Source organism: Eschrichtius robustus, chromosome 17 (assembly GCF_028021215.1).
Source record: "Eschrichtius robustus isolate mEscRob2 chromosome 17, mEscRob2.pri, whole genome shotgun sequence".
Classification (NCBI taxonomy): Eukaryota; Metazoa; Chordata; class Mammalia; order Artiodactyla; family Eschrichtiidae; genus Eschrichtius; species Eschrichtius robustus.
The window spans coordinates 1,790,426-1,816,952 of record NC_090840.1 but is presented as its reverse complement, the minus strand read 5'-3'; the positions used below and the strand labels follow the sequence as shown (position 1 = coordinate 1,816,952).

The 26,527-nt window shown below is 37.7% G+C and overlaps 1 protein-coding gene across 1 annotated transcript in view; it reads right to left on the bottom strand.

Moving 5' to 3' along the window:
• The window catches only part of SNTG1 (syntrophin gamma 1), a 331,005-nt gene that overhangs the window by 124,363 nt on the left and 180,115 nt on the right, over window positions 1-26,527 (bottom strand). Inside the window, exons 8-9 of the mRNA XM_068525807.1 lie at window positions 6,757-6,859; window positions 1,541-1,623 (exon numbers count right to left, since the gene is read on the bottom strand). Of these exons, the coding sequence (XP_068381908.1) occupies window positions 1,541-1,623; window positions 6,757-6,859 (186 nt within the window). The remainder of the gene's footprint in view (window positions 1-1,540; window positions 1,624-6,756; window positions 6,860-26,527) is intronic.

Below are 26,527 nucleotides of genomic sequence, written 5' to 3'. Positions count from 1 at the left end.
GGGAAAGCTCTCAGGAGAAAGCGGATGAGGAGGGAACACCTGGCTACATGTGGGCTCCTGAGGGCGGGTGGCCACCGTGTCACCTGCCAAGGCCGGGGAGGCAGCCTCTGTGCCCCATCTCTGCGTCCTCGGCTGCAGCCACACGGATTCCAGGCAGAGACTCCTGTAAGAGGGGCAGCGACACTCACAGCAGCGGGGGTCAGGGCACCGCCCAGCACAAAGGACTGGAAAGACATCAAAGGCCTCAAGGGCGTCTCCACTGGAAGGGACGGAGGCGAGCAGAGCAATTACTGAAGCAAGAGGCAAAGACTGGGCTGGAGGTTGTAAGAGCCTTGAGGAGGGAGCTGATGGGAGCACAGGACGTGTACATTCGTTCTCTCATCAGGAAATTAAGTCACTCAGATCTTGCCATCTTCTGAAGAGCCCGCATTTTAAGTATTAACTATTGTGTGACAGTTATTCCTCTGGTAACAAAAGTAAAAGAGAAGGGCAGTGAAGTACACCCAGATGGGGTTGGTTTATACTTGTAGAGATAACCTTTGATGTTGCCAAGGGTTCCTCTTTCAGAGCAAAAAAGCCAACAAATGAAAAAGACGTGGAGGCCGGTGGGACTCCGCTGAGACTAATGCTGTGCAGTTCTGTACACTGAAGGCCACGGAGACCTGCAGATGTTCAGAAGGAGGACCCTGAAGTAAGATGCCACAAGTAGGTCAAGAATTTCCAATGGACAGTGAACCACACAAGTCAGAAGCAGCTCCACGTCACGTACATCCTAATACATGGAATAGGAAAATAAAATTCTACGTAAAGTGAGCTCTGCTTCTCTTCACGTTTGTGAGCACAGGGGAAATTGTTAGTCTCACACTTAACCAGAGGGAATCGTTTTGTCTTTAGAATGTGTACATGTTTTGAAGGGTGAAATACAAGGAGTTTCAAAATATTTATAAAAGAAAAAAAAAACCTGTTTACTCCAAAGTACAGGTGGAAAATAAAAATGGACACTTTATATACAAACATGCCAAATTTATCAATTATTAAATACATGTATAGTTTAATATTCCTCACATTTTACACAATGTGTAGGTTAGATTTTCTCCCTTTGCATTAATTCCCTGGTGTGCATGAAGATTACTAAGCAATCCTAATATATGGCAAATTAGATAGCTACTTTTAGCTCAATAATTTCAAAAGAAAAATGATAAAAATTATGTCGAATTATTTAGGACATGATATTACATATAATATGCAATGTTATAAAATGATTGTATGATTTTACACGTGACCTCTCGAAGTCGTCTCTATAGCTTACAAAGGGCTTAATACAGACCTGAGAGGGGAAAAAATAACAGTAAAAAATTAACAGACCTACTTATTTTTCTCCTCCCCGAATTATCATAATTCTCAAAAAATAAAGCAGCCGAGGATTTCAACTGTATCAGAGAAACCTGTCCTAGACCAGCTTGTGCAAACTCTATGTAACTACATCTATTTTTCTTGGGTGCCCTCCTCATTAATGCGGACTGTGCCCTGGGCCTCTTACTGTGTTGTTGGGATGATAGTTGAGGTGTAAGCCACTGTCGCAGAGGGGAGACGAGGTGCCACTGCTCTGGTCACTTGGTGCACCTGCGGGAAGAGTCACAGCATCGCTGGTTAGAAGCCCACCTGTTCTACACGGACACCTTCTACATGGCGTACTTCACTACACTCAGTGGTATCAGGTAAGCCAGGTAGTAAAATACATCTGTATTTCACTTATATCAAAGCCAGGGTTTTGCAAGGAAACAAAAATAAAAATTAAAACCTAAAGTAGCCCCAAAAGAGACCTGCAAATATTTATCTTTTCTTTTCTTTTCTTTTTTTAACATCTTTATTGGAGTATAATTGCTTGACAATGGTATGTTAGTTTCTGCTTTATAACAAAGTGAATCAGCTATACGTATACATGTATCCCCATATCTCCTCCCTCTTGCGTCTCCCTCCCACCCTCCCTATCCCACCCCTCTAGGTGGTCACAAAGCACCGAGCTGATCTGCCTGTGCTATGCGGCTGCTTCCCACTAGCTATCTATTTTACATTTGGTAGTGTATATATGTCCACGCCACTCTCTCACTTCGTCCCAGCTTACCCCTCCCCCTCCCCGTGTCCTCAAGTCCACTCTCTACGTCTAAATATTTATCTTTTATTTCAGAAATATTAAGGTTTTATTAAGGGAAATATGCAACCATATAAAAAATACTATTTCATTTTATTATCCAAAGTGGCCTATTCTTATGAATCATACTTAGAATGATTTCTAAGTGCAAGATTTTGTTTGGCTACAAAATTCTATTTAATGTCATGTATTAATCTACTAGCAAATCCCATGTTTATTTACCATAATTCTCCATGATGCAAAAAAAGTTTGTAAGTGCTCTGTCTTTACAACTGTTCTTGGTATATACTGTAATTGGAAGCACCCTCACTGACACTATTTAATTTTGTGAATTTGCAACTAAAACACCTCGTATTAGATCCTCATGAGAAACGTACCAATGTCTATTTTTTAAAGATGAGTGTTTAATATGTATAAAATAACTAATAAAAACCTGCTGTAGAAAAAAAATAAAGATGAGTAATATATGCCTTAAAGATTTGTGATTTTTCTAAGATTTTACAATTTAGTAATTGTTTCAGTCAGGATTAAAATACATATTTCTTGATTTCTGATTCATTGCTTTTTCTGTAAACATTATGTTTTTGGTGTTGTTAATGTAGATAAATATGATCTATTAATGTAATTGATTCCCAATTTTTATTTGACGTACAACGCTTAAATGCAAACATCATTACAGGTTACGCTCCTAATGTATTAACCCACGTGCTCAAAAAAACCCAAAAAATGACGCTGCTCTCCTCTTTTAAGACCCTGAAATTCTATAGTTTTCCTGGTGCTAAGAAGGGAAACAGGCTTTTTTGCTATACTAGCCTAGATATAGTTTTCACACTTTTTAAATCTGAAGAAGTTCATACTATGTTTTTGCTATTTTTTCTTTTGATGTTTTCTCTGCATTTCTCTCTTATGAGACAATATTTTTAATGGACACACATATTACTTTAAAACTCATATGCATTTTGAAGTGAATAAAATGAAAACATAGCATATCAAATTCTGTAATGCATCGACAGCAGTCCTTTGGAATTTAAAGACTTAACTATAGCACAAAAAGAAGAACTATAGCACAAAAAGAAGGTAGATGTAAACTCAGTGATCTATAGCACAAAAAGGTAGATGTAAACTCAGTGATCTATAGCACAAAAAGAAGGTAGATGTAAACTCAGTGATCTATGCCTGTGTCAGAAGTGGAAGAGCAAACAAAGTAAACAGAAGACAGAAAATAATAAAAATAAAAGTGAAAAGCAATGAAACAGGACACTGAAAATAACAGACAGAACTAACCAAGACAAAAATGGGTTCTTTGGAATGATTAATAAAATCCATAGCAAAAACAATCTAGTAAAAGAGAGAAAATATACATTATAAGTATCAGGAATGAAGGAGGAGGCATTACTGCAAATCAACAGATATTAAAAGGATAATGAAAAGATATGATGAATAACTTCATGCAAAGACTGACAACTTAGTTGAAATGAACAAAAATATTGAAAAAAATCTAACCAAAATTTACAAAAGAAGAAAAGAGAATATCAAAAAAGTCCTATATCCATTCAAGAAATTAATTCATACAAAACAAAAACGATAATTCTAGGATCAGATTGCTTCTCTGGTGAATTTATTCCATCATTTAAGAAAGAGATATGATCTCTGTTAAACAATTTCTCTGTGGAAATAGGAGTTACAACTTCACAATTTATACAAAGACATAATAACCCTGGTACCAAAATCCCACTAAAACACTACAGGAAAAGAAAAGTATATCTGGAAATCTTTAATGCACATAGATTTAAAAAAAAAATAGCAATACATTAGCAAATTAAAACGTGTAATATACATTAAAAAATACGCCATGACCATGATGTTTATCCTAGGAATGCAAGCTTTATTTGGCATTCAAAATCAATTTTAAAAAGTCACCCTATCAACAGAATGAAAAAAAAGAAAAAATGTAATATCTCAATGGATGGAAAAATATTTGACACAACTCAACATTAACTTCTATTAAAAAAAAGAAAGGAAAAGAAAAATCCTCAGGAACCCAGTAATATAAGGGCACCTCTATTCTATTCTAATAAAGGGCATCTATGAACACCCACAGCTGATGCCACACTTAATGGTAAAAAACTGGAAGATCTCCCACTAATATCCTGAGCAGGAGAAGGACGTCTGCACTCAGCACTTCACTCAGCATTTTACAAGAGGCCCGAGCTGTTGCAATAGACCACCCGTCCCTCCCCCTCAAAGAAAGGAATTAAAAGAAATATAGCTTGGAAAGAAACAAGCAAAACATTATTTGCAGATGACAAAACTTTATATGTAGAAAAATTTAGAGAAAGTACAAAAATCTTACTAGAATTAATAAGAAAATTAAACTATGCTGCAGAATGTTGATGTATAAAAATGTGATGTGTTATTGTTTCTATGTGTTAGCAACAGATAATTAGAAAATTAAATCTTTAAAATATTATTTACAATAAAGCAAAAACATAAAATGCTTAAAATAAATTTAATGTAAGATATGCAATATTTTTCCACTGGAAACACTAAAATATTGATGAGAAAAATTAAAATATAAAATATAAATAAATGGAAAGATATGTTTGTGGAATGAAAGGTTTAAAATTGTTAAGGTGTTAATTATATTAATTGTCTATAAATTCAGTCACATTCAAAATCATAATAGTTTTTTAAATAGAAATTGATGTGCTATTTTAAAATGGATGCAGTAATGCAAAGAATCTAGAATAACCAAATGATCTTGAAGTATCACAAAGTTGAAGAACCTATCCTAGGTGACTTTTTAAAGTATTATAAAGCTGCAATAATCAACAGTGTGGTTTTGGTGAAAGAACAGACTCATAAATTAGTGGAAATAAGATAGTGATTCCTTCATTCTTGATTCCTACCTCGGAACCAAAATGTTACTAATATAAGATAGATTATAAACTTAAACATAAAAATCAGTGCTATAAGGCTGCTTGCAAAAGTGTAGGGAGATATCCTTGCGACCTTGGGGTAGGCAAATATTTCTTAGAAAAGATGCAGAAAACCAAAAGCATATACAACAAAAACAACAACAACAAAATGGTAAATTAGACCTTATCAAAATCAAAAAGCTGTGCAAACTTGAGACGCATTTAGGTAAAAAATACAGTCATGCACAGAATGTTTGTAACACATATAGCTAACAAAAAGCTTATTATAAACAGGCTTATCAACTCCTTCAGTGTGATCATATAAAGGCATACCAACAGAAAAATGGGGAAAAGACGTGAGCAGACACATTACAAAATAAGATATGCAAATAGATAATAAAATATGCGAATAGCACATGACAAGGGGCTAATCATCATTAGTCTTCCGGGAAATGCAAATTAAAACTACAATTCGGTACCACTACACACTCAAGAGAATAGCTAAAGAAATTTTTGACCATCAAATATTGGAATTAATGGAGAGCAGCCAGACCTCTCTCATCCATCACTGGAGTGGACAGTGGGAGGTTTTTAGATATACGCCCACCTTAGAAATATATTTGGCAGTTTGTTAGCAAGTTGATTACACATCTATCTTGTGACTCAGCAATTCCACTCCTAGGTACTTATAGTACTGACATAAAATACTATGACTTCCAGAAGCCTTGTACGAGAATGTTTATAGCAGCTTTATTTACAATAGCAAAATACCAGAAACAGTTCTGCTGTCTAACAGCAGGAGAATGCGTTACCAAACTTTACTACACTCATATAGTAGAATACTATAGAGCAATGTAAATAAGTAAACTCCTGAAATATGTAACACGAGACGGTTCATAATGAAAGAAGCAGACGTAAAAGAATAAATACAGTTTGATTACATTAATACTTGATGACAAGAAATTAAGTCAGTAGTTGTTTCTGGGAATGTTATTTACTGGAAGAGGCACAGCAGAACCGTTCTGTGATCTAAAGGGATGTGGATTAAGCAAATGTGAGCATTTGTCAGAGCTGATCCCACTGAGCATTGAAGATCTTTGCATTTCATTTCATGTAAACTATGCCTCAGTTAAAAATAATTCTTCTTTGATTTTAGCAAAAACTATAAGATAACATGCATTTCATTTCATAATATGCAAATAGATACAGAAATTTGTAAGTAGCTCTTACGAAAATTATTACATTTCCACATAGACTGGGGCTTCCTTCAACCTCCCTATTCTCATCAGGACAAATTAAGTGTAAATGCTTATTTAGTAAGTTCAGTAGCCAAATAAGAGAATATTATTTTCTACTTAGAGAATATATATTCATCAAACAATATGAATGAAATTTTAATAGAGATACAAAATGTATATGTTTGATATGACATTTATTTTTAAAGTAAATAATATTTCCCCAATTATAGGTTGGAAAATAACTAAATGTGAATACATTCTGAAACACAAACAACAGCTTTTCCCTTTGGAGAAGGGTTAATTGAATGCTTTGTGATATTAAAGAAAAATGTTTGCATTCAGGCAGAAATCCCAACTTTAAAAAGAAATTACTAATTACTGCCAGGAAATAACGGTTTAGAAAGTAAATATGACGTGAGCATTTTACCTATTCTTCATAAATGCTTACATGCACAATCTTCGTTCAGTGGGAGTTTGAGGAAAGCAGGTGCTCTTTTAAAAAATGAGACCGTCAGGGTCACTTCTTCTCCGGCATTCCGAAGAACCTGAACCTAACATAAAACAAAATAAAAACGATACCGTTATCAGTACGCTGGCAACAATTTTTGTGCGATTGAAAACCCTTGAAATAATGGGTTGTCTTTTCCACGTCTCACATTTTTCCCTAGTGGTCAGAAACATTTTATGGCAGATGGAGGGGATGAAAGATCTAACACTGCAGGGATGCAGCCATCCACATCCTTCCTCTTCCCATCAGCCTGTGGTCCCTGTTCACTCACGATGTCATCATCTTTCGTTCACATTGATCAAGGCTCTCGTGAGTTTATGGTCTATGTTAGGTCTACAGAAAGATGTAGTGCTCGAACCACTATATTTATTAATTTACTAAATATTTATTGAGCATCCAGGATGCACTCTTTGGAGATCTATGAATAAATCACCCTGCAGATTTGACCAGGGTGCTAATTCTAATTAAAGTTGTTCCAATTCACTCAAACACTTTTGCAAAAAATAAATGGTTATTATTTTCCCACTATATCATTGTATGTTTTCTTTTCCTTTCCCTGAAAATTTAGAATAATGATGGAGACAGCTATTATCAATAACTCTCAACTCTCTAAATTATAGAATTACTAGGTCTATTTCTACCAGTTAAATAATGATTATTTCTCAAAATATTATACCAAAACAAATGTAAGCAATATTAAAAGAAGTTCAGAAAGCTGAGGATTATTTATAGCAAACATACCTGGAAAAGGTGTAAGTATATATATAATTTAAACACTCACATAAACTAAGAGAAGAATTAAGAATAATCAGTGAAGAAGCAATTAATAAACATGGGAACATAATTTATTAAACGTGTAGAAAAATGCTCACCATAAAGTCATTAAAGAATTGACTATCAAAATGGCTTAGAATGACTTCTGGTCCCTACAAGATGGCATAAAGTTATCTCTCCCAAACAAGTACAACTAAAACACTGAAAAAAGTGCCAGAGACAACCAAGTAGAACTCTGAAAGGTAGAAAGAAAAAAAGCCGATTAGGGCCCCCAGGCCTGGAGGAAGAGCACAGAGGGGGGATGTCTTAAACGCTCTTTCCCCACAGAGGGGTGGTCCACCCACTGCTAGGTGAAGCGTCCCTTTATCCACTTCGTGGCAGCAGGGACCCGACCTGGGGAAGCCCCTTCCCCTCCTCTAGCACCACCAAGGAACGGGGTGGCGGTGGGGGGGGGAAGCCCGATGACACAGGTGAATCAATCAGACCCAACTAGCACCAAAAAGGTTCTAAATGTCATATTGTCAGTGGAACCGCAGCCCACAGAATTAGGCGAGGACCTGTGTGCTAAACAGTGACTTCTTGCTGAAAAGAAAAATAAGTAAATAAGAACCAGAGACTCTTAACAAATAAGCAAAATGGCCAGGATTAAAATAACATGTCACACTAAGACCCAGGAAAATCATAATTTGAATGAGAAAAGATAATCAAGTAACACAAACTAGATGAATTACATACTGGAATTATCTGACAAGGGTTTTAAAGCCACCTTAAAAATATTTCAGCAAGAAATTAAAAATTATCTTGAACCAAATGAAAAATTACAATATCTCAGGAAAGAAATACAAATTATAAAAAGGAAATGAAATTATAGAACTAAAAAATACAATAACATAAATAACCTTGCTGGATTGGCCCGGTGATAGAGTGACAGAAGATAGAATCAGTAAACTTGAGGACAGAACAATAAAATTAGCCCAATCGGAGCAACAGAGAAGATACAGACACACATGAAAACAATATATTTCATCACGTTAAAAGTAGAAAATTTTAAAAATGAAGAAAATTATATAATCATTTTAATAGATACAAAGAAGCATTTGATTACATTCATTTGATAAAAGCTCACAGAAAACTGAGTATACAAAGGAGTATCCTTCATATTATAAAGAGTATACACAAAAACGTATGAGAAGCATCATAGCATTAACTATGAATTATTGAAACATTTCTCTTTGAGATCAGAAATGAGGCAAAAAGTCCACCAATTTCATTTCTACTTAATTTTTCTTCAGATCTTACTGTAATAAGGCAAGAAAAGAGCTAATAAAAATCATAAAAATTGAAAGAAGAAATGAAACTGACACTATTCAGAGGTAACGTGATTTTGAACACAGAAAATCCTTAAGAGCCTATGGACACTATTACATGAGACATTGCCAGGTGAGTTATTAAGTGAGTTTAGTATGGAATGGCATAGATACAAAGTAATATACAAAGATCAACTGGTTTTGATTTAATTTCAACAAATACAACATTGTTAAATAAATGAGGGAGATGCCATGTCATGGATCCCCAGACATAACACTGTGAGGAAATCATTTCTCTCCTGCTTTTCCAGATTCAAGGCAATCCCATGCAAAGTCCCCATTTTTTTTCTTTAGTTTTTAGCTTAGTATGAATTTATGAACTTGGCTTGTTTCCAAGTGGCATTTAATACTTATATAATCATTATTATGTAAGTGCACTGGGAGTGTATTAGTGAAATACATGGGGCAGTGGAATGCAATGGCTAAACACTCACATTCTATTGTAAGCGTGCAATAGATAATGTCTAGCGTTAAATAAAAAATGACATTACAAGCATCTCAAGTGTAAATAAGAGAATAAAGTAGAAATGTATAAGTTAAATATAGTTACCTCAGAAATAGGCAATGGGCAACTGCTTTTCTTTTAAAGCTTTACATTTGTATACATCAATCTTGAAGTTTTGGTCAAGTGTAACTGAGAAAAATAAAAACTTTTTAAAAATTATAAAATCTTACCCTAGAGAGAGAACTTTATTTTACTTTGTTTTTAATAAAAGGCCAATTATGGGTATCTTTCTGGATAAGCATCACTTCAAGTCCTTGACACATACACATTTCTTAATGCAGAAATATCCATCTTTTCAGTGACCAGGATTGACATATTGTGTTTTTAAATTTTTTTCAGGTTTCCTGCTATGCCTTGGATGCATATTTCATTGGCCTGATACTGTCAGGTTGGAAAATATAGGTTCCACACCATGAATAATGATGAATGTCATCTTCCTGCAAAATCAGAAATCAGCACCAATCCAATTGTCTTCTTCATGTTCATTCACATTTTATGATGCAAATCAAATGTGCATTTTAATCAGATAATGAATGTATCAGCACAGGTATTCTCTCATATTGCCTTGGGTGAGTACGTGAGCAGAGGGACAGAGATTGGTAAAAAATGGCAATCGGTAAAAACAGAAAAGGGAAGTGGAATTAAAGGAGATATTTACAGGTTGACTCTGTTAAACTGGGACAAGCTAACAGCTCAGTCCGTGAACTGAACGTTCTTAAGCTCCATTCGTCTGTTAGAAGCGAAACTTCATAAAATCCTTTCGTGGTCTCTGTCCTTCCTCCACCCTGTCGGGGGCCATCCTATCTTCTACGAGACTCTGAAGAGGAATTCAGCTGTCTGCCACTGCTTTGCTATGAAGTCAAAAGTGCTCATAGCTGGGGATTATTTTATATTTTCATTTTTAAAGGATTTATTTTTGTAGGGTAGTCTTAGGTTCACAGCAAAATTGAGGGGAAAGTACAGAGATTTTCCCCTAGACCCCCTGTCCCACAGATGCACAGTCTCCCCGATGATCAACATGCCCCCGCTGAGTGGGACCTTTGTTACAACTTACGAACCTACATTGACACGGCAACATCACCCAGAGTGCGCAGCCTACGTTAGGCTTCACTCTTGGTGCTGAGCATTCTGTGCGTTCGAACGTGTATCCACCATCAGCGTATCATACAGAGTATTTTCACTAAACGCTAAAATCCTCTACGCTCTGCCTACTCATCTCTCCTCCACTCCAACCTTGGCTGCTGTTTTTAACTGATGAAAATAGAGACTTCTGTTTTGCTTGGACCTGCTTGAAGCACACGTTAGGAAACACACACACACACACACACACACACACACATCTTCAGTGGCAAACGAGCACTGAGACGGCTTGTGGAGACCTCAGCTCTTAGCCCAGCATGATGTCAGAACAGCCAGACAAGATTCAGATCTCCAGAGAGGAAGATAAGCATTGCAACTCACTGACGGCCGTGTTGCAAAGCAGTTACCTAGAATTTCACTTTGACTTTGGCCTCGTCCCTCTTGACATGTTGTTACCTGCAGTAAATAATTTCCTTAAAGTCTTGACCTCTGGCAGAAAAGGAAATTGAACGTGACTTTGAGGAATGATTTTAAACAAACTGTTTTTCAGACAAAACAACTACGCTAACACTAGATAATATATCAAGCTTTTTACTATTCATGTTGAGATGGTGTTCACCTGTGAACACTGAGTAAACAAAGCATTTCATTATGTAATCATTTTTTATTCATATTAATTGTGGGGAAGAAAGAATTTACTTATTCCATATATTATTACAGCATAAGAGTCTGAGATGAAACTGTAATTGTAAGGCTTTCCTGAATGGGGTCAGGTCCTCTGGCCCCTGTCACTCTACATTCACGTTCAGGTTTTCGGAGGAATCTGTGGAGTGTCGGGGGCATCGGGGGCAGGAGCACACGACCCACTCTGGGATGTGAGGACAGGTGTCCACTTTCACACCTACAGATGACAGGTGGGCAGCGTGGTGCCAGTTCTCAGGGCAGGAGACAGGGCCTTCGTAAGAGAGAGACGTCCAAGCAAGGACAGGGTCTGTAATGTCCACAAGCCCTGGTGCTGTTGGTTGGATAGTGAATCAAGTGTAACAGCAGAAATTATCCAGCTGGAAAATAAGGTATAGAACTGTACCTAGGAAAATCACGTCACCATTCGAAGTAGTGGGTGAATCAATTGTGAGAAATCAAGTATCCTGTAGAATTTGGAGGAATCGATGCAAGATAAGAAAGGAATTGGGGATAACTTAGAAATTCTCACCTTGAATTGCTACCACCAAGTGACACAGAACTGTGCTGGAAAAGCTAAAAATAGATGGAATAAGGGATGAGGATTAGGGTTATTGTGGACACAACAGCTGGAGAAAGGTGACGTGACATTCCCATTTCACACATTCATTCATTTCAGCACCCTTCCTGCATTTTAATTTGTGAAAAGCAGTCCATGTACATAAATAAGTACAGTAGGATCCTTTACATAGGCACTTCAAGTCTGAATGTTATGTTGTTGTAAAATAAAAAGTCACAGCAAAAATGTATACATAGGTGTATGTTTAAAAAAGAACTACTACATATTTAATACCTCTGAATTCCTAAAATTTCAGCCTAAAGTAGTATTCAAGTATGCAGTAGTTTTTCAATTTTGGTAAACATTACAAATAAGAATGAAGGTTGACTGAATAACGAATGTCAGCTCTAATAATCAGGATATAGTAATGATAATATATCAATGAATTTCAACATGGAAGAGAGCCATTTACTTTAGTGAGGCAAGATTATGTAGAACACGTGATCCATTTTTACTGTAATACTTAAAGCTATGACTAAAGATCCCATCACTTTCAAAGACCTCATTAAAATAAGATTCTATGTAATAAAAGTGGGTGAAATGTCATATTCTAGATAAGGTGAACTTTAACTCAACAAGCAGAATGCATTGTTAGCTAGTGCACACACACTATAGTAACACTATTTCGGCACTTGTTTTAATTCCAAGATGATTTGTTCAAGGATACAAGTAATATTTTACTGTATTTTCTTACTGCTGTGTGCCAACTGACTAGTTTATGTTCCATTAGGCAGGTTAAATTAAATTTTTAAATAGGTAAAAAGTTTACTTTTAAAAAGACATCAGGAACAGATGGGTTCAAAACTAAGTTTTACCTAATTCTTTAAGAAGTAATTATTCCAGCATAAAGTTATTGAAATTGCTTTAATTCACATTATTAAATCAAACTAAAATGAAAATTAATAAGAAATTTTATGAAGAGAAAATGTGACCATTATTAATATGAATATAGATGTTATCATTCTAAACACACTATTAGCATATAGACTCCAACAAGTGACAAAAGAAACTGAACAATGACTGAGTAGGTTTTATTTCAAAACAGCAAACCTGGATAAATATCAGATGCTATTATCAAAGTAATTACTTTCATCAAGTTAAATATACATACATTATCTATTGATACATAGATCTATTGATATATAGAGAGATGATAGAGACAGAGAGAGGTAGATTTTTCCCCTCCCTTAGAGATTCTGAGAGGACATTTGGTCAAACTGAGCTGCAATTCCTAATAAAAACTCTCAGAAAAATAGGAATAGAAGAAAACCTTACGATGCTTCTTGAATATGCCTGCCTGTCCCCTGAGCCCAGCACGGTTGTTCCCTAAATACCTGTGTGGCTTACACCCTTACCTCCTTCTACTCTTTGCTCAAAAGTCACCCCGATGAGTCCTACGTTCATCAACCTTTTACAAATGATAGCTCTCCACATACCTCTGTCTTTGTTCACCTGCACTACCTGTCATTTCAGAGCCTGTCAGCACCTTCCTACCCACCTGCACTGTGCTGACACACTGTGTCTAATATGCTGTCACTTGTCTCTGCCCCGTGAAGCTGGGTGCCACACCAGGGCAGCAAGCTGTATCCTGTTCTCAGATGTAGTCAAAGAGCCTGAGATGGCACCTGGCTCACGAAAAGCCTTCATTAAATATTTTTGAATGAATAAAATTAATAACGTCAATTTTAAAAAGCAGTAAAAATTATCCTAAATGTTAAAACAAGGAAACCATGTCAATCAAAATCAGGTACTGGATAAAGATGCCCCTTAGTTTTCAAAAATATTGATAAGGTAAAATAAGAAAATGGAATTAATTTTATAACTATTAAGAAAATACAATTTTTTTATATTAAAAATATAGTTGCAGACTCCAAGTATACTCCGCTAAAATGCTAATTGGAATTTAAAAGATAATGTAGCTTCATATAAGATTACTGTAACATAAAAATACCCTTTTTGGGCTTCCCTGGTGGCGCAGTGGTTGAGAATCTGCCTGCCAAGGCAGGGGACACGGGTTCGAGCCCTGGTCTGGGAAGATCCCACATGCCGCGGAGCAACTAGGCCCGTGAGCCACGACTACTGAGCCTGCGCGTCTGGAGCCTGTGCTCCGCAACAAGAGAGGCCGCGACAGTGAGAGGCCCGCGCACCGCGATGAAGAGTGGCCCCCGCTTGCCGCAACTAGAGAAAAGCCCTCGCACAGAAACAAAGACCCAACACAGCCAAAAATAAATAAATAAATAAACAATTTAAAAAAAAAAAATACCCTTTTTCCTATGATAGCAATAAACACCAGGAAAATTATTAAAAATCTGGGGGAGAATCCTATAAAATCTTTAGAAATTTAACTAATTGTCATAGATTGCTTTAAAGAAATTGTAAATCCTTATTGAAGGACAGAAAATAAAATCTAAGCTCTTGCAACGATATGCCATATACTTGGTGAAGTTTTCAATAAAAACAAACTAAGTCAACAGAAAGTTTTAAAATGTCCCCCAGAACATCTGAGAAATACTTTAAAAAGAAGAGTAGTAGGAATTGGGAGAAGGTATCAATCCCTGAATATGCTGTTAAATCCTATAATCAAATCAATGTATTAATATTCAAATGGACAAATTCATCAGTAGAAATGGATAGAACCTCCAAAATAGATCTTAATGTATTTGAACTTGTAATACATGATAGAGTGCCTTTTTTTATTTAAACCTAGTGTTAAAAGGACCTGTATCATAAATGGTGCAAGCACAGCTGGGGATACACTAACGATAAATCCGAATGGATTAAATAGTTAAGTGTTAATAATACTACCAGAATAATGTTGTGAGAAAGTGTATAGAGGATTCTGTGTACTCTTTACTGGACAAAAAGAGGAAAAATAATAAGCTTGAATCTTGCATCTCACTGAATGTAGATTATTCTTTAAACCACAGGAGCAAAACCAGACCAACAGGCTAACAGCTGGCTGAACAGAGCAGGGGTCCCCCATCCGGTCCTGACCTTCTCCATCACTCTCAGCCAATGGACACACTCAATGGCTCTTTAAACACCACATTGTCAGACATGACAATGACACGTGACACAACATTGTTAAAATAGCCCAACAATAATTCATTTTGACAATATTCTCTCTCCCGAATATTGGGCCATGTTGTCTAAGAAGTTACTTTAGTTCGTTAATTAGTTTTTGCTAGAAGTCTTACGTTCAGTTGTATGATTCACCTTGATATAAATGAATCATGTGTTACCATGTGTGCCAGCTACAGTGAAGCCTTTAGTTTATAAAATAAAGCCTGTGATGAGAACAAGGCAAAAGTTATTAGCTTTTATGTTACGAACGAGAATTTGAAAGTATTCAAAAGTGAGGTGACCTGCTCAAACATAACATCTGATATATGACAGACTGAGAAGTAAAACTACATGAGTAAGTGAGTTCCCCCTTCTTCCCACTGGGCCACTGCCCAAAAAGGTTAATGGTAAAGCTTAAACAATTCCTTAGGAAGCATTTCTGACTCTCACAGAGACCTGGAGCCGCTGTTCACCATGTCTCAGAGCCCACCTGTCCCTTTACCTGTGGACTCCAGCTCTGCCCGCCACCACGCCGCCCGGGTCTGAGCAGGTGCTGGGAGAGAGTCTCCCAGGCGTCAGTGGCTTCCCTCTAAATTGCGGAGACTGCATTTGCTTACAGTACTTTCTTGTGCATCGGGACGGACGAGTACAGAATTTCGGTTAATGCACAAACGTACATCGAGCATCTGACACGTTGAAACACCACACATGTGATACAGCAGGTGCAGTGTTGACAGGAGGCTGATAAAGCCCTTTAGTTGTAGAGACAATCATCAGTGAGAAGACAGATGCTACAATAAATTAAAAGGAGCAGGAAGAGATCAGGAAGGTTTTAAAAAGCGGAGAGCGTGTGGGAATTACTCAACCCAATCTACTCAGCAATAGCAGGCGTCACAGTGTGTCTCTGGTCACGCTGCTAGTAGCGCTGATACCACTGGCGCTCCGCACCCTCTCTCACTGCTCAGCAGGACACGAACAAACACACGCGTGGGCCGAACCTGCCCGCAACGTGAAGGTCTCAGCAGCTGTGCCTCTGCTCCCACACTTCTCTCGCTGGTCACACCGTGGAGGGCATCAGCGACTTTTCAAATGAGCAAAGGTCCACTTACCACAACAAGTGTAATCAAACGTTTACTGAGGCCTTAAAATGTTTAACTAAGTCAGACCTTTGTTTGAACGGCCCGCGTCTTCCTTAGATGATAGAAGGTTAAGTTTATAAAATGCAGTCATTGCCTATTAACGTACGTTCAGTTCGAATCTTGGGAGGAAGGGGGAGAAAAGACATCCATTCCAGGGTAAAAATGCGGAGCATATTTCTTATAGGACGTGGTTATGATATACTTGAGGCAGACAAGTGAAGTACAGAAGATCTTCATATTCATCCAAGAAAAACCAGAATGTTTAAAAACAATGTCCCATACAGATGATAACATTTCGTATAATCACATTAGACGGAAGTCAGTAATGCACATATTTATTCTAAATCCATAAGCTTAACCACAGCTCCATGGATGTCTGGTTTGCAAACAGTGCACCAGATTTAAGTGGAATTCTTGAAGGAAAGGAGAGAAATCATAACACTTTTCCTTATTTTTATAGAATTCTGTATAAGATCATCTCGTACAAAATGAATTGTCAAGATGTGAAAACCAAAGAGAGACGCGGTGTCACCCACATTGGATCTGTAGCTGCAGCGCACACAGTCGCTAAGTATTTGTTTATACACATTATCCCAACATGTTTGTACAACATAGGACTAAGGAGTAAATACTGTAGAACTGCTTGTAGTGCTGTTTCCTCCCATTGTCTTTCATCTCATTCTATTGCATGAGTCATTTAAATACGTAGCTTTGAATTGTAGACGCCATTCCCCCCGCGATGCAGAAATGCTTGGATACCGTTAGCAGCACTGCAGGGCCACCAGGCTGGCTCTGCCAGCATTTCCTTGGCAACCGACGTTTGCAGGGGAAGAAACACAGCTGTCCTGCCACAGGAAAACAGTGGTTTCTCTGAGAGTCTGGTAATTTCAAATACTTGAAAATAGATGTGTGTCTCAAATATAACGTGTTAAATGAGTAGGGAGAAAATAATCTGCCTTATATGTTGCTAAATACATGACGAAAAAATAGATACATTTTATTACTTCATAATTACTTCTAATTTCAGTCTTCAGAGAAATCTATCACGCGTAAAAACGGTGGAGACGGGACAATTATAAAAGCCGTTAAGATATTTATCACTTTATGAGATGCATGCACCTTGTTTGGAAGTTGTGTATGTCCCCATCTTACTCATTTGGAAATTACTGAGAATATGTAAGGATGGCCCTTAGCAAAAGTATAAACTTATTGCCTTTTTATTTTGTCACCTCGAACTTCTCTCACGTCTCCTCTTCTACTTTGAGCCCTATTTCTTTTCAAAGGAGTCCCAGAGGACACTCCTGCCACCTGCTACCTGAATGACAAAAACAGAAAACAGAAAAGACTGCCTGGGAGTCTCTGTGTCAGTCACTCAGCTTCAGGCTCAGACCCCATGCTCACCCCATTCCTCTCCAGCCCACATGCACCATTGTCTCAACCTAAAGACACTTCAGGGAAAGGGCAAGCTGATCATGACAAGATGTGAAACATAGCTTGGTGCCCGGATATTAGCCTATCTTGTCTTAAAACTGCATCATGTCAGAGGTCATCCGGAATCTTGCGTATCTTGTGTGACCCCAGAACAATGGTTGAGTAACAGGGACTTTAAACTCTACCTCTTTAAATAAATTCAAGTAAATGAATGCCAATTTCAGAAATCTTGAGCCATAAAATTGAAATGGTTTATGTTCAGTTAGCGATTTTAGAAGAACGGGGGTTCACTGAGGGCACGTGAGCTCGCAAAGAGTGTTGGAGAAAACTACTGACTGTAATTCTCCCCAGCATTTCCTCTGAAAGGCAGGCGGTGAGGAGCGCCGGGCTCCCTGCCCGAGACCCGCGTCATTGAAACCCCCTCTTCCTCACTCCACCCGCCTTAGTTATATTTGCAGTCCTAAGCAGGATAAGAGTTCACGTTTGTCAGCAATGAGAGGAGAAAAGCTGCTCTTACTTCCGCATCTATTATTTCTCTGTTGTCATAGCAACCTGGGCAGCCAGGTCCCCAGACAGAGCACCTGCCCAGCACAGGTCGGGTAGGGAAAAGAGACTGATGGGGCGGCAGCTACCAGATCACCAGACGGGACGTCGCTCCAACTGTGCTGCAGACTGTTCCCACCCGGGCTTCCTGAATGGTAGACTCGGTCAGTGTGTCTGTGCCGCGTGGGGCTGGGACTCTAGGCCCAGCACGGCTTCTGTTCACGGAAATACCGTGTCATCTCATCGCTGAGCAGAAACCACCGCGCTGGCTGACAGCAGCTGTGCCTTGTCAAGGGCCCCGTTAAGAACAATCAGGCATGCCTTCTCTTTGACGTTGCTTGGCCAAAGAAACTCCCAAACAGATCATCCAGCTCTTTTTTGAAGCAACTGGGAGATATATATCGTTATCCCAAACGCTGAGGAGGAAACACCTCGGAGGGTCGCTAAGATTCATCACGCTACGTCCAGAGTAACAAAGTGGAGGACCTGGTGCAGGCTCTTGTCCTTCACGTGTCACCTCAGTGGGTCTAACGAAGGGGACGAGTATAGGTTTTGAATTTCATTTGATGTGGTCAAAGTTATTTGCTACCCAGTAAGCATAAACTTTACATTCCTTGAATAGATGGAGCATAAGTCATTATAGGCAGAAAGTACAAAAATCTCAAAATAAAGCAAATGTTACATATTGTCTCTCAGTAGCATCTGATAATGCCTTGTATTGTATGCTGTGTACGGTAGCTTATATCGTATGCCTTCAAACTTAACAGGGCTCTGTTTTGTGGGCGTTGTCATATTAAAGGGTAAACTCTTTACAGGGAGAAACAGAGTTTCTAGTATGATTGTTTCATCCAAGAGATGTGATGTGTACACTGGATACCCAATACTTGTTAGTAAAAATAATGCTAATCATGGGTTTTGTGTCTCTCACACAGTATTTGAGCTACATCACTTTAAAAACATTTAAAAACATGCATATTCCCTCATTTTCACAACTTGTAATTTCCTCAACGAAATATTTTTTTACTGTTAAATACACGCTGATTTCTGTTGTGGAAGTAAAAATATTCCTAATCATTCTTAGACTACGCAAAATATTCTGTATCTGATCATCAAAATATACTTCCATGAAGAATATAAAATGTCTTTGACCAGAACTTCAACATCAAGTCAGTGTGAAAGAAACACTTTAGATATTATAGATGTTTTCTCGTAACTTTATGTTGTTAACATTTTCATGCCAACAGTATACTTCATCCAATTATTTTAATGCTAACTAAGAGTTCGTTTCCATTTACTGCTTGGGTTTTTTATGATGCTGTAATGTCTGGCACTTGTCCGTTCGCCTGAGAGCCTCTCCAGGTAAACAGTAAATAACTTTAAGTAAACCAGGCACTACAGCTCCGACTGCTGCAATGGATGGAGACGTATTTCTCTCCTGTATATTTTCAAGATATCTCAGGTCAGTGAACGGAAAGCGGCTGTATCCATCCCAAAGGCGGCTGCACGCACCTGACCGTGGGGTGGCCCAAAGTTACATTTGTCCATGCGGGAAAAGACCTCAAGGAAGGAAAATATGATAATATTTGCCAAACTAACTTGGACTCCACAGTCAGAGTGAGTATAAATGTGTGTGGGGTGGAGACAGGGAGCGGGGGCGGGGGTGGGGGTGGGGGGTGGTGCAGAGTGAGTGGCTGTAAGAATGTTCGATGGAAGGCTTTGTGAAGTTGAGTCTGGTGAGTTAAAACAATGTGTAATATTCTATTTCCAGATGTTTGACATGTGTTCTTTCCTCAGTTAGATTAAGGTCTTACTATTTTATAGTCTCCATAGTTAGGAATCCATCTATTTTTATAACTTTTCCTCATCCAATTTATTATCCTAATCAACAAACATTTACTGAACTTCTCCACAGAAAAATAGAGCCATATTTATTAAGAGCCCAGGAAAATATAAATATCTGTAATTGTCAAGATCTGGTCAATAGAAAGTGGGTATTTCAGACAGGGGCATTTAATTAGGGACTTGGGGAAATTTTCAACAGAGGAATGAGGCAGTAGGGAGACCAGCAGCAGCAGAACTCCACGGCCACCCTGCCACAGAGGACCACGGCGGCGGTGACGCTGGTGGGCCCCAGGAGCCACAGTGGGGCTGCCCTCAGGATCGGGCTGGTAGGGAAGCAGAGGGAGGGGCCCTGCAGTGAGTCACAAAGAAGCAGGGCGTACAAATCTCACGCCTCTGCAGATGAGGGTAAGTGAACCATCAGGGACATTGGGAAGGCGGAGGAGAGTTGGATAGGATAAAGCAAACAGCCAAGAATGTTCCCCCAGGGGACACAGGCAGAGGAGAGGCACTGAGAAAACCATTCCGGAGGCTGCAGGGGAGAAAGCACAGGGCACACAGGACAGATCTGGAGCGTCAGATGAGATTCACATTCAGATCAGAGCCCTGAATAATCAGGAGAGTCCCTCAGCCCCCAAACTGTGTCACATTCCGGAAGGAAAAGAAAAAAAAGCAGCCAAGAACTTTAATTTTTATATCGTCTTCAGAAGAAAGATTACTATAAGAAAATCACTCCCAAACTATTTACTCTAAATGGCGTGTACTTGTTAAAATTTGAGCTCTGGAGCTGGGTTCCATTCGTTTGAATTCTATTGCCATAATCTGCCAGCTGTATAACCCGGGCAATTGATTTAATTTCTCTATGACACGTCTTTCTCCTCCTTGAAACAATAGTAATAGCCATTTCTACCTAACAAGTTTATGAAGATTAAGTGTTTTAGTTTCAGTAAAATGCTTAGAGAAGAGCTGGGAACCTTGTATTTACTTAATAAATGTCAGCTAACAGTAGAAAAAATAATTCGATGAATTGAAACGTTAAGAATTTCATATAAATACTTTATGATAGAACTTCTATGTATTTCTATTAATAGAAACACTCTATTAATAGATTTATTCAATAAATATATGCGGCATCCGTGAAATAGAGGTATCTGACCAGACATACATTCCGAGCGACGGGACAAGGAAGGGGGACTTCCAACATTTAAATACCATGGCTGTTTGACACAGGATGAATCCCCAAAGCTTCAGCCATACAAACACAGGACTAAACTCAGAGAAAGAGGAAGAAGGCGAGATTTGAAAATACAGGTGACCTTTGAACAACACCCGCTTGAACTGCACGAGTCCACACATACGCAAATTTTTTCCAGTAAATACAGCACCTGTATTTTCATTTCACAATCTTTGAATTCACTAAGTGTGGGGAAAAGTTTGTGTTTGACTAGAGATCCCGATATGTGGAAACAAAAGAACTAGGGGTGGAGTCCTGATTCCGTCCAGACTGCTTCAGCTTCCTGCCCTTGGGCGAGGCATTGATCAAAACTCCTTTGTTTCCGAGGCTGAGAGAGCAGAATACAGATTTCAACTACACGGGGCTGGGGGTCGGGTGGACTGGGCGGTAGAGGGGTAGGTGCCCCCAACTGCCTGCCTCATTCAAGGGTCAACTGTATACTCTGAATGGATATGGTTTACATTTTGGAGAAAGAGAAGGGCATTATCCCAGAAGTCTGAAAAACAAGACAAAACAGAAAACACCAAACTGGTGATTAGAAAGTCGCTTCAGTGGTGAGAAGAATGAAATGGCTGATAATAACCATCGAATTTAAGGAACAGGCAAACGGGCGGGCAAGGAAGGATGGAGACTGTGGAAAACAGGGAAGATGTGTAGGCCTAGAGCTGCCAGAGCATCTAACTTTTTCAGGAAAAGCCACAAGTCTGAATTTTTATGTGACCTCTTCATTCTTTTACACTTTTAATTGTGGTAAAATACACACTACCTGAAGTTTATCATTTTAACCACCTTTAAGTGTACAGTTCAGTAGTGTTAAGCATCCATTGTTTTGATCTCCAGAAAATTTTCTTCTTGCAAAAGTGAAACTCTATATTCTCTAAAAGACTCCCCATTTCCTCTCCCCCGTCCCTCCCCTGGCAAACACCATTCTACTTTCTGTTCCTATGAGTTTGACTTCGCTAGAGACCTCATATAAGTGGAATACTACAGAATTTAACCTTTTGTGTCTGGCTTCTGTCACTTGCATAATGTCCTCAAGGTTCATTCAGGTGCCCCATTTGACAGGATTAGCCTTCTTTCTATGACAAAATAGTATTCCATTGTATGTCTCTATTTTTCCTTTTGTTGCTTGTGCTTTTGGTGTCATAGTCAACAAATCATTACCAAATCCAACGTCTTGAAGCTTTTCCGCTGTTTTCTTCTCAGAGTTTTTTAGTTTTAGGTCTTACATTAAGATCTTTGGTCTACTTTGAGTTAATTTTTTATACCGTGAGAGGGAAGGGTCCAACAGCATTTGTTGAAAAGACTGTCCTTTTCCCATTGAATGGTCTTGGCAACTGTGTCAAAAATCATTTGACCATACATATGAGGGTTTATTTCTGGGCTCTCTGTTCTATTCCATCAGTTTACATCTGCTTTTATGCCAGTACCACATAGATTTATAATAAGATTTATTATACTCTAGATTTATAATAAGTTTTGAAAGTGTGAGACCTCCCACTTTGTTTTGGCTATTCATTGTCCTTTATGGTTTGATCTTTGTGGTTCTTTGATGGATTTCTCTATTTCTACAAAAAAAAAAAAAAAGTCATTGGGATTTTGTTAGAGACTGTATTGAATCTGTAGACTGGTTTGGGTTGTGTTGACATATTAACAAAATTACATCTTCCAATTCATGAATATGGGATGTCTTTCCATTTCTTTATTTCTTTCAGCAACGTTTTGTAGTCTTCAGTATACAAATCTTTTGACTCCTTGATTCCCTTTTTTCCTAAATATTTTATTCTTTTTGATGTTATTATACATGAAATTATTTTCTTAATTTCCTTTTTAGATTGTTCATTTTAGTGTATAAAAATGCAACTGATTTTTGTGAGTTGATTTTGCATCCAATAACTTTTAAGAGATTTTTTATTAGTTGCGATAGTTTTTAATGAATTCTTTAGCATTTTCTACATATAAAATTATGTCATCTGTATTAAGTAGATAATTCAGAGCCACTAAGACAGTAGACAAAGCATTGCTGGAGCCCAGAAGAAAAGCGTCTCTACCAATCCATCTACTCCTAAGTTTCCAGCTAAATCTCAGAAGTACAAGAATCCTGAACAATTGCTTACATAAAAAGTGGTTTCATAGCACAGTGTAATTCTATATTTTACCTGACAGTTTGTTTATTATCTTTTTCCTTTTAATAAAATTGAAACTCTCCAAAAATAATTAAAAAATAAAATCATGTCATTTGTGAGCAGAGATAATCTTTTTTCTTATTTTCTAATTTGGATGTCTTTTCTGTCTTTTTCTTGCCTAATTGCATGGCTAAAACTTTTAGTACTATGTTGAGTAGAAGTGGTGAAAGCAGGCATCCTTTTCTTATCTTGATCTTAGAGAAAAAGGCTTTTGTCTTTTTCTACCGAGTATGATGTTAACACTGGGCTTTTCATATAAAGCATTTATTGTGTTGAGGTAGTTTACTTCTATTCCCAGTTTGTTATTTTTATCAGGAAAAGGTGTTGAATTTTGTCAATTGTTTTTTATGCATTGGTTGAGACAATCATTCCTTTTTACTACTGAAGAGTATTCCACTTGCGGTAGTAGGACAGTTTATTTATCCATTCATATGTTGAAGGACTTGTTGACTGGCTCTAGTTTTTGGTGATTAAGAATAAAAGCTTCACTAAAACTTCCTGTACATATTTTTGTGTGAACATATGTTTTCATTTTTCTTGGGTAAATACTTGTGAATGTGCACGCTTGGTTGTATGATAATACTTCGTTTTGTAACAAACCATCAAGCAGTGTTTCACGGTGGCTTCATCATTTTGCATTTCCACCTGCAATGAGTGAATATCCCTGTTGCTCCACATCCTCACCAGCATTTTGTATGGTTGATTTTTTGGGTCGTGTTATTCTAACAAGTTTATGGTGACATCTTGTTGTTTTCTATTCAGTTTTGTTTGTTGCGCACGATAGACAATTTTTTAAACATATAGGAAATGAGCATGTTGGAAGGTATCAGCTCACAAAGTTGAAGTAATGGGTAGAGAAACATGCTCAGGTAGGAAGGAACAAAGTTGCCTTCACACAAAAAATGTGATTTTAAAATGATGGATTGTTTAAGATGTTTGTACCAGGGGTGACATGAGGAAATTTACACTATTGCACTGAAGTCTTGACCATAGTTCAGTCACAGAACATAATCTCATACAAACCTTTACCTCTCTTGCGTGCTCTTGGGATTAAAATTCCTTAGTGAGAACACCAATTTGGCCAAAATTAGTCTACTGGTTTACATTCTACTCTCCATGGAACTGAGTGAGGGAATATGTATTCCTTCCATTGTGTTTTTGTTATTGAAGGCAGGGCTCTAGTTCCCAATTATCTTGGAAAATCCCCCTCTAGGAACGTTGGCATGATGCTGGAGAGCCCCAGATGGCAAGTGGAGAGGGTCACATAGGTGAGTGACTTCTCAGGGTAGGCCTCTGACCAGAACTTTAGTCTGAGGTCTGAATGAGGAGGACACCCCAACCATGAGGAGATCAGAGACATGACCAGGGCAAAGGTGCTAAGGTGCCTGTGAGCCCAGGGTGGGAGGGCCCAGCGGAAGTATGGGTGGGGTGGGGCTGACCCTTGGAGGGATAAAGGGACAGGGGTACTGGATGAGTTTCGGAGAGGTGAGCCTGTAGCTCACGTAAGCCCAGATAAAGGACTTGCACTCCTTCTCTGCATGCTGGGGAACCACCAGCAGGTTGATCATGGTGAGGGTGGGCACACAGAGTAGTGAGGGCAGTTAGGAGACCACTGTGGAAGTCCAGACAAACAGGATAGCATCACACATGAGGAGGTGGTTACCCACGGAGAGAAGTGAACATATCTGTGATTTACTTGAGAGGAAGAGTCCACAGGCTGAGGAGTGTGAAAGGAAAGAAAAGAATCAAAGCTGTGTGTCTTGCCTTTTAGACTTAATTACTAAGTTGTGTCATCTACAGAGATGAGGAGAGCAAAAAGGAGGGTTCTTTCCCCTCATCTGGGTTTTGGTTAACTCAGACTTTTGTTGCTGTATTAAGTATGAAATGTGCATTCGATCCACATGGAAGGACCAAGTTGGAATCGAGAGAAGAGTATTAATTGGTGTAAATTTCTCTACATAAATGTACAAACTAATAATCATTTGTATATAATTTAAAGTAACTTTTAAAAATTCACATCTGTACTTAATTACCTTGAATGACAAAGGAAGTGTTCTTCCATAATTCAAAGTAATTATCTGTATCTCTATCTCTTCAATATAAAATGTTTACCCCTTCCATTTGTATACTTCCCTTCATGAGATGAGTAAATAGGTCTCTGACATTCACAATGGAACACCTTAGACCTCAAAATCGTAGTGAGCATGGGAGAGACATATCACTGGAAAAACGAGAATGTCTAGGGCCTTAAAATCCCATCTCCACCTAAATTTTAACTGAAGTTAACCTCAGTTTGAACTTCATTTTAAATCCTTTTTTTGAAGTGTTAATGTGAAGTATCTGTGATGGCAATATTGATAATTAAGGGAAGTATTTTCTAACGACTCTCCAAACTATGGCAGTTTTGTATTGAAATCACTCTGAAGAGAATCTTCTGTTAAAAAATATGCTTATTTTGTTTTGTCTCTAATTTATGGTAATCATGTTTTTTCAAAACATGTATTTATTAAGGTATATGGACAATAATGTTTGTAGCCCATTGGCCATAAACTTTGGAGTCAGAACTGGATTTGACTTAATTCTACCAAAACTCAATTTTTACTCAAATTTGGACCAATTTCTCCCATGTTTTTTGGTCTTACTTTCCCCACAGATAGAATTGAAATAGTAATGACTTCTATATAAATTGAGGTAATGACATTGCCTGATGCAAGGCTTGGTTCATACTATTATTAAATGACTAAGTAACTTGTCATTATAAAATAATTAATTCTTAAAATTATTTCTATACATTTTTTGTTGAAAATTTAGAAATTATAAAAGTTCACAAGTAGAATATAAATACCATCTGTGATACCATATCCAAATTATGATCACTTGAGTTAACCTCTTTTAAGCCTTTATATTCAATATTTTTATTTTTAAACTGTAATTTAGATAAGATATGTATATTCTTATGTAAGTTACTTTTAAAAACTCAACTAAATATTGTTATATATTATAAATATTTTCTCATGTTAAGGAATCTATTTACAAATAGACTCCAGTTAACCTTGAAAAAGAAGGAAATAGTAATACACACCCAAGAAAAATAAAAGCCAATAAATTTACAATTCAGTCACATATATGATTTATCCTATCACTACAATATCTCCGAAAGATCCTCTAATGAACAAAACAATGATTGCCTGAAATTTTGTTTTCTGTTCCTCCCAGTAAACATTTAAAAAAAGTAAATATCAAAAAATTT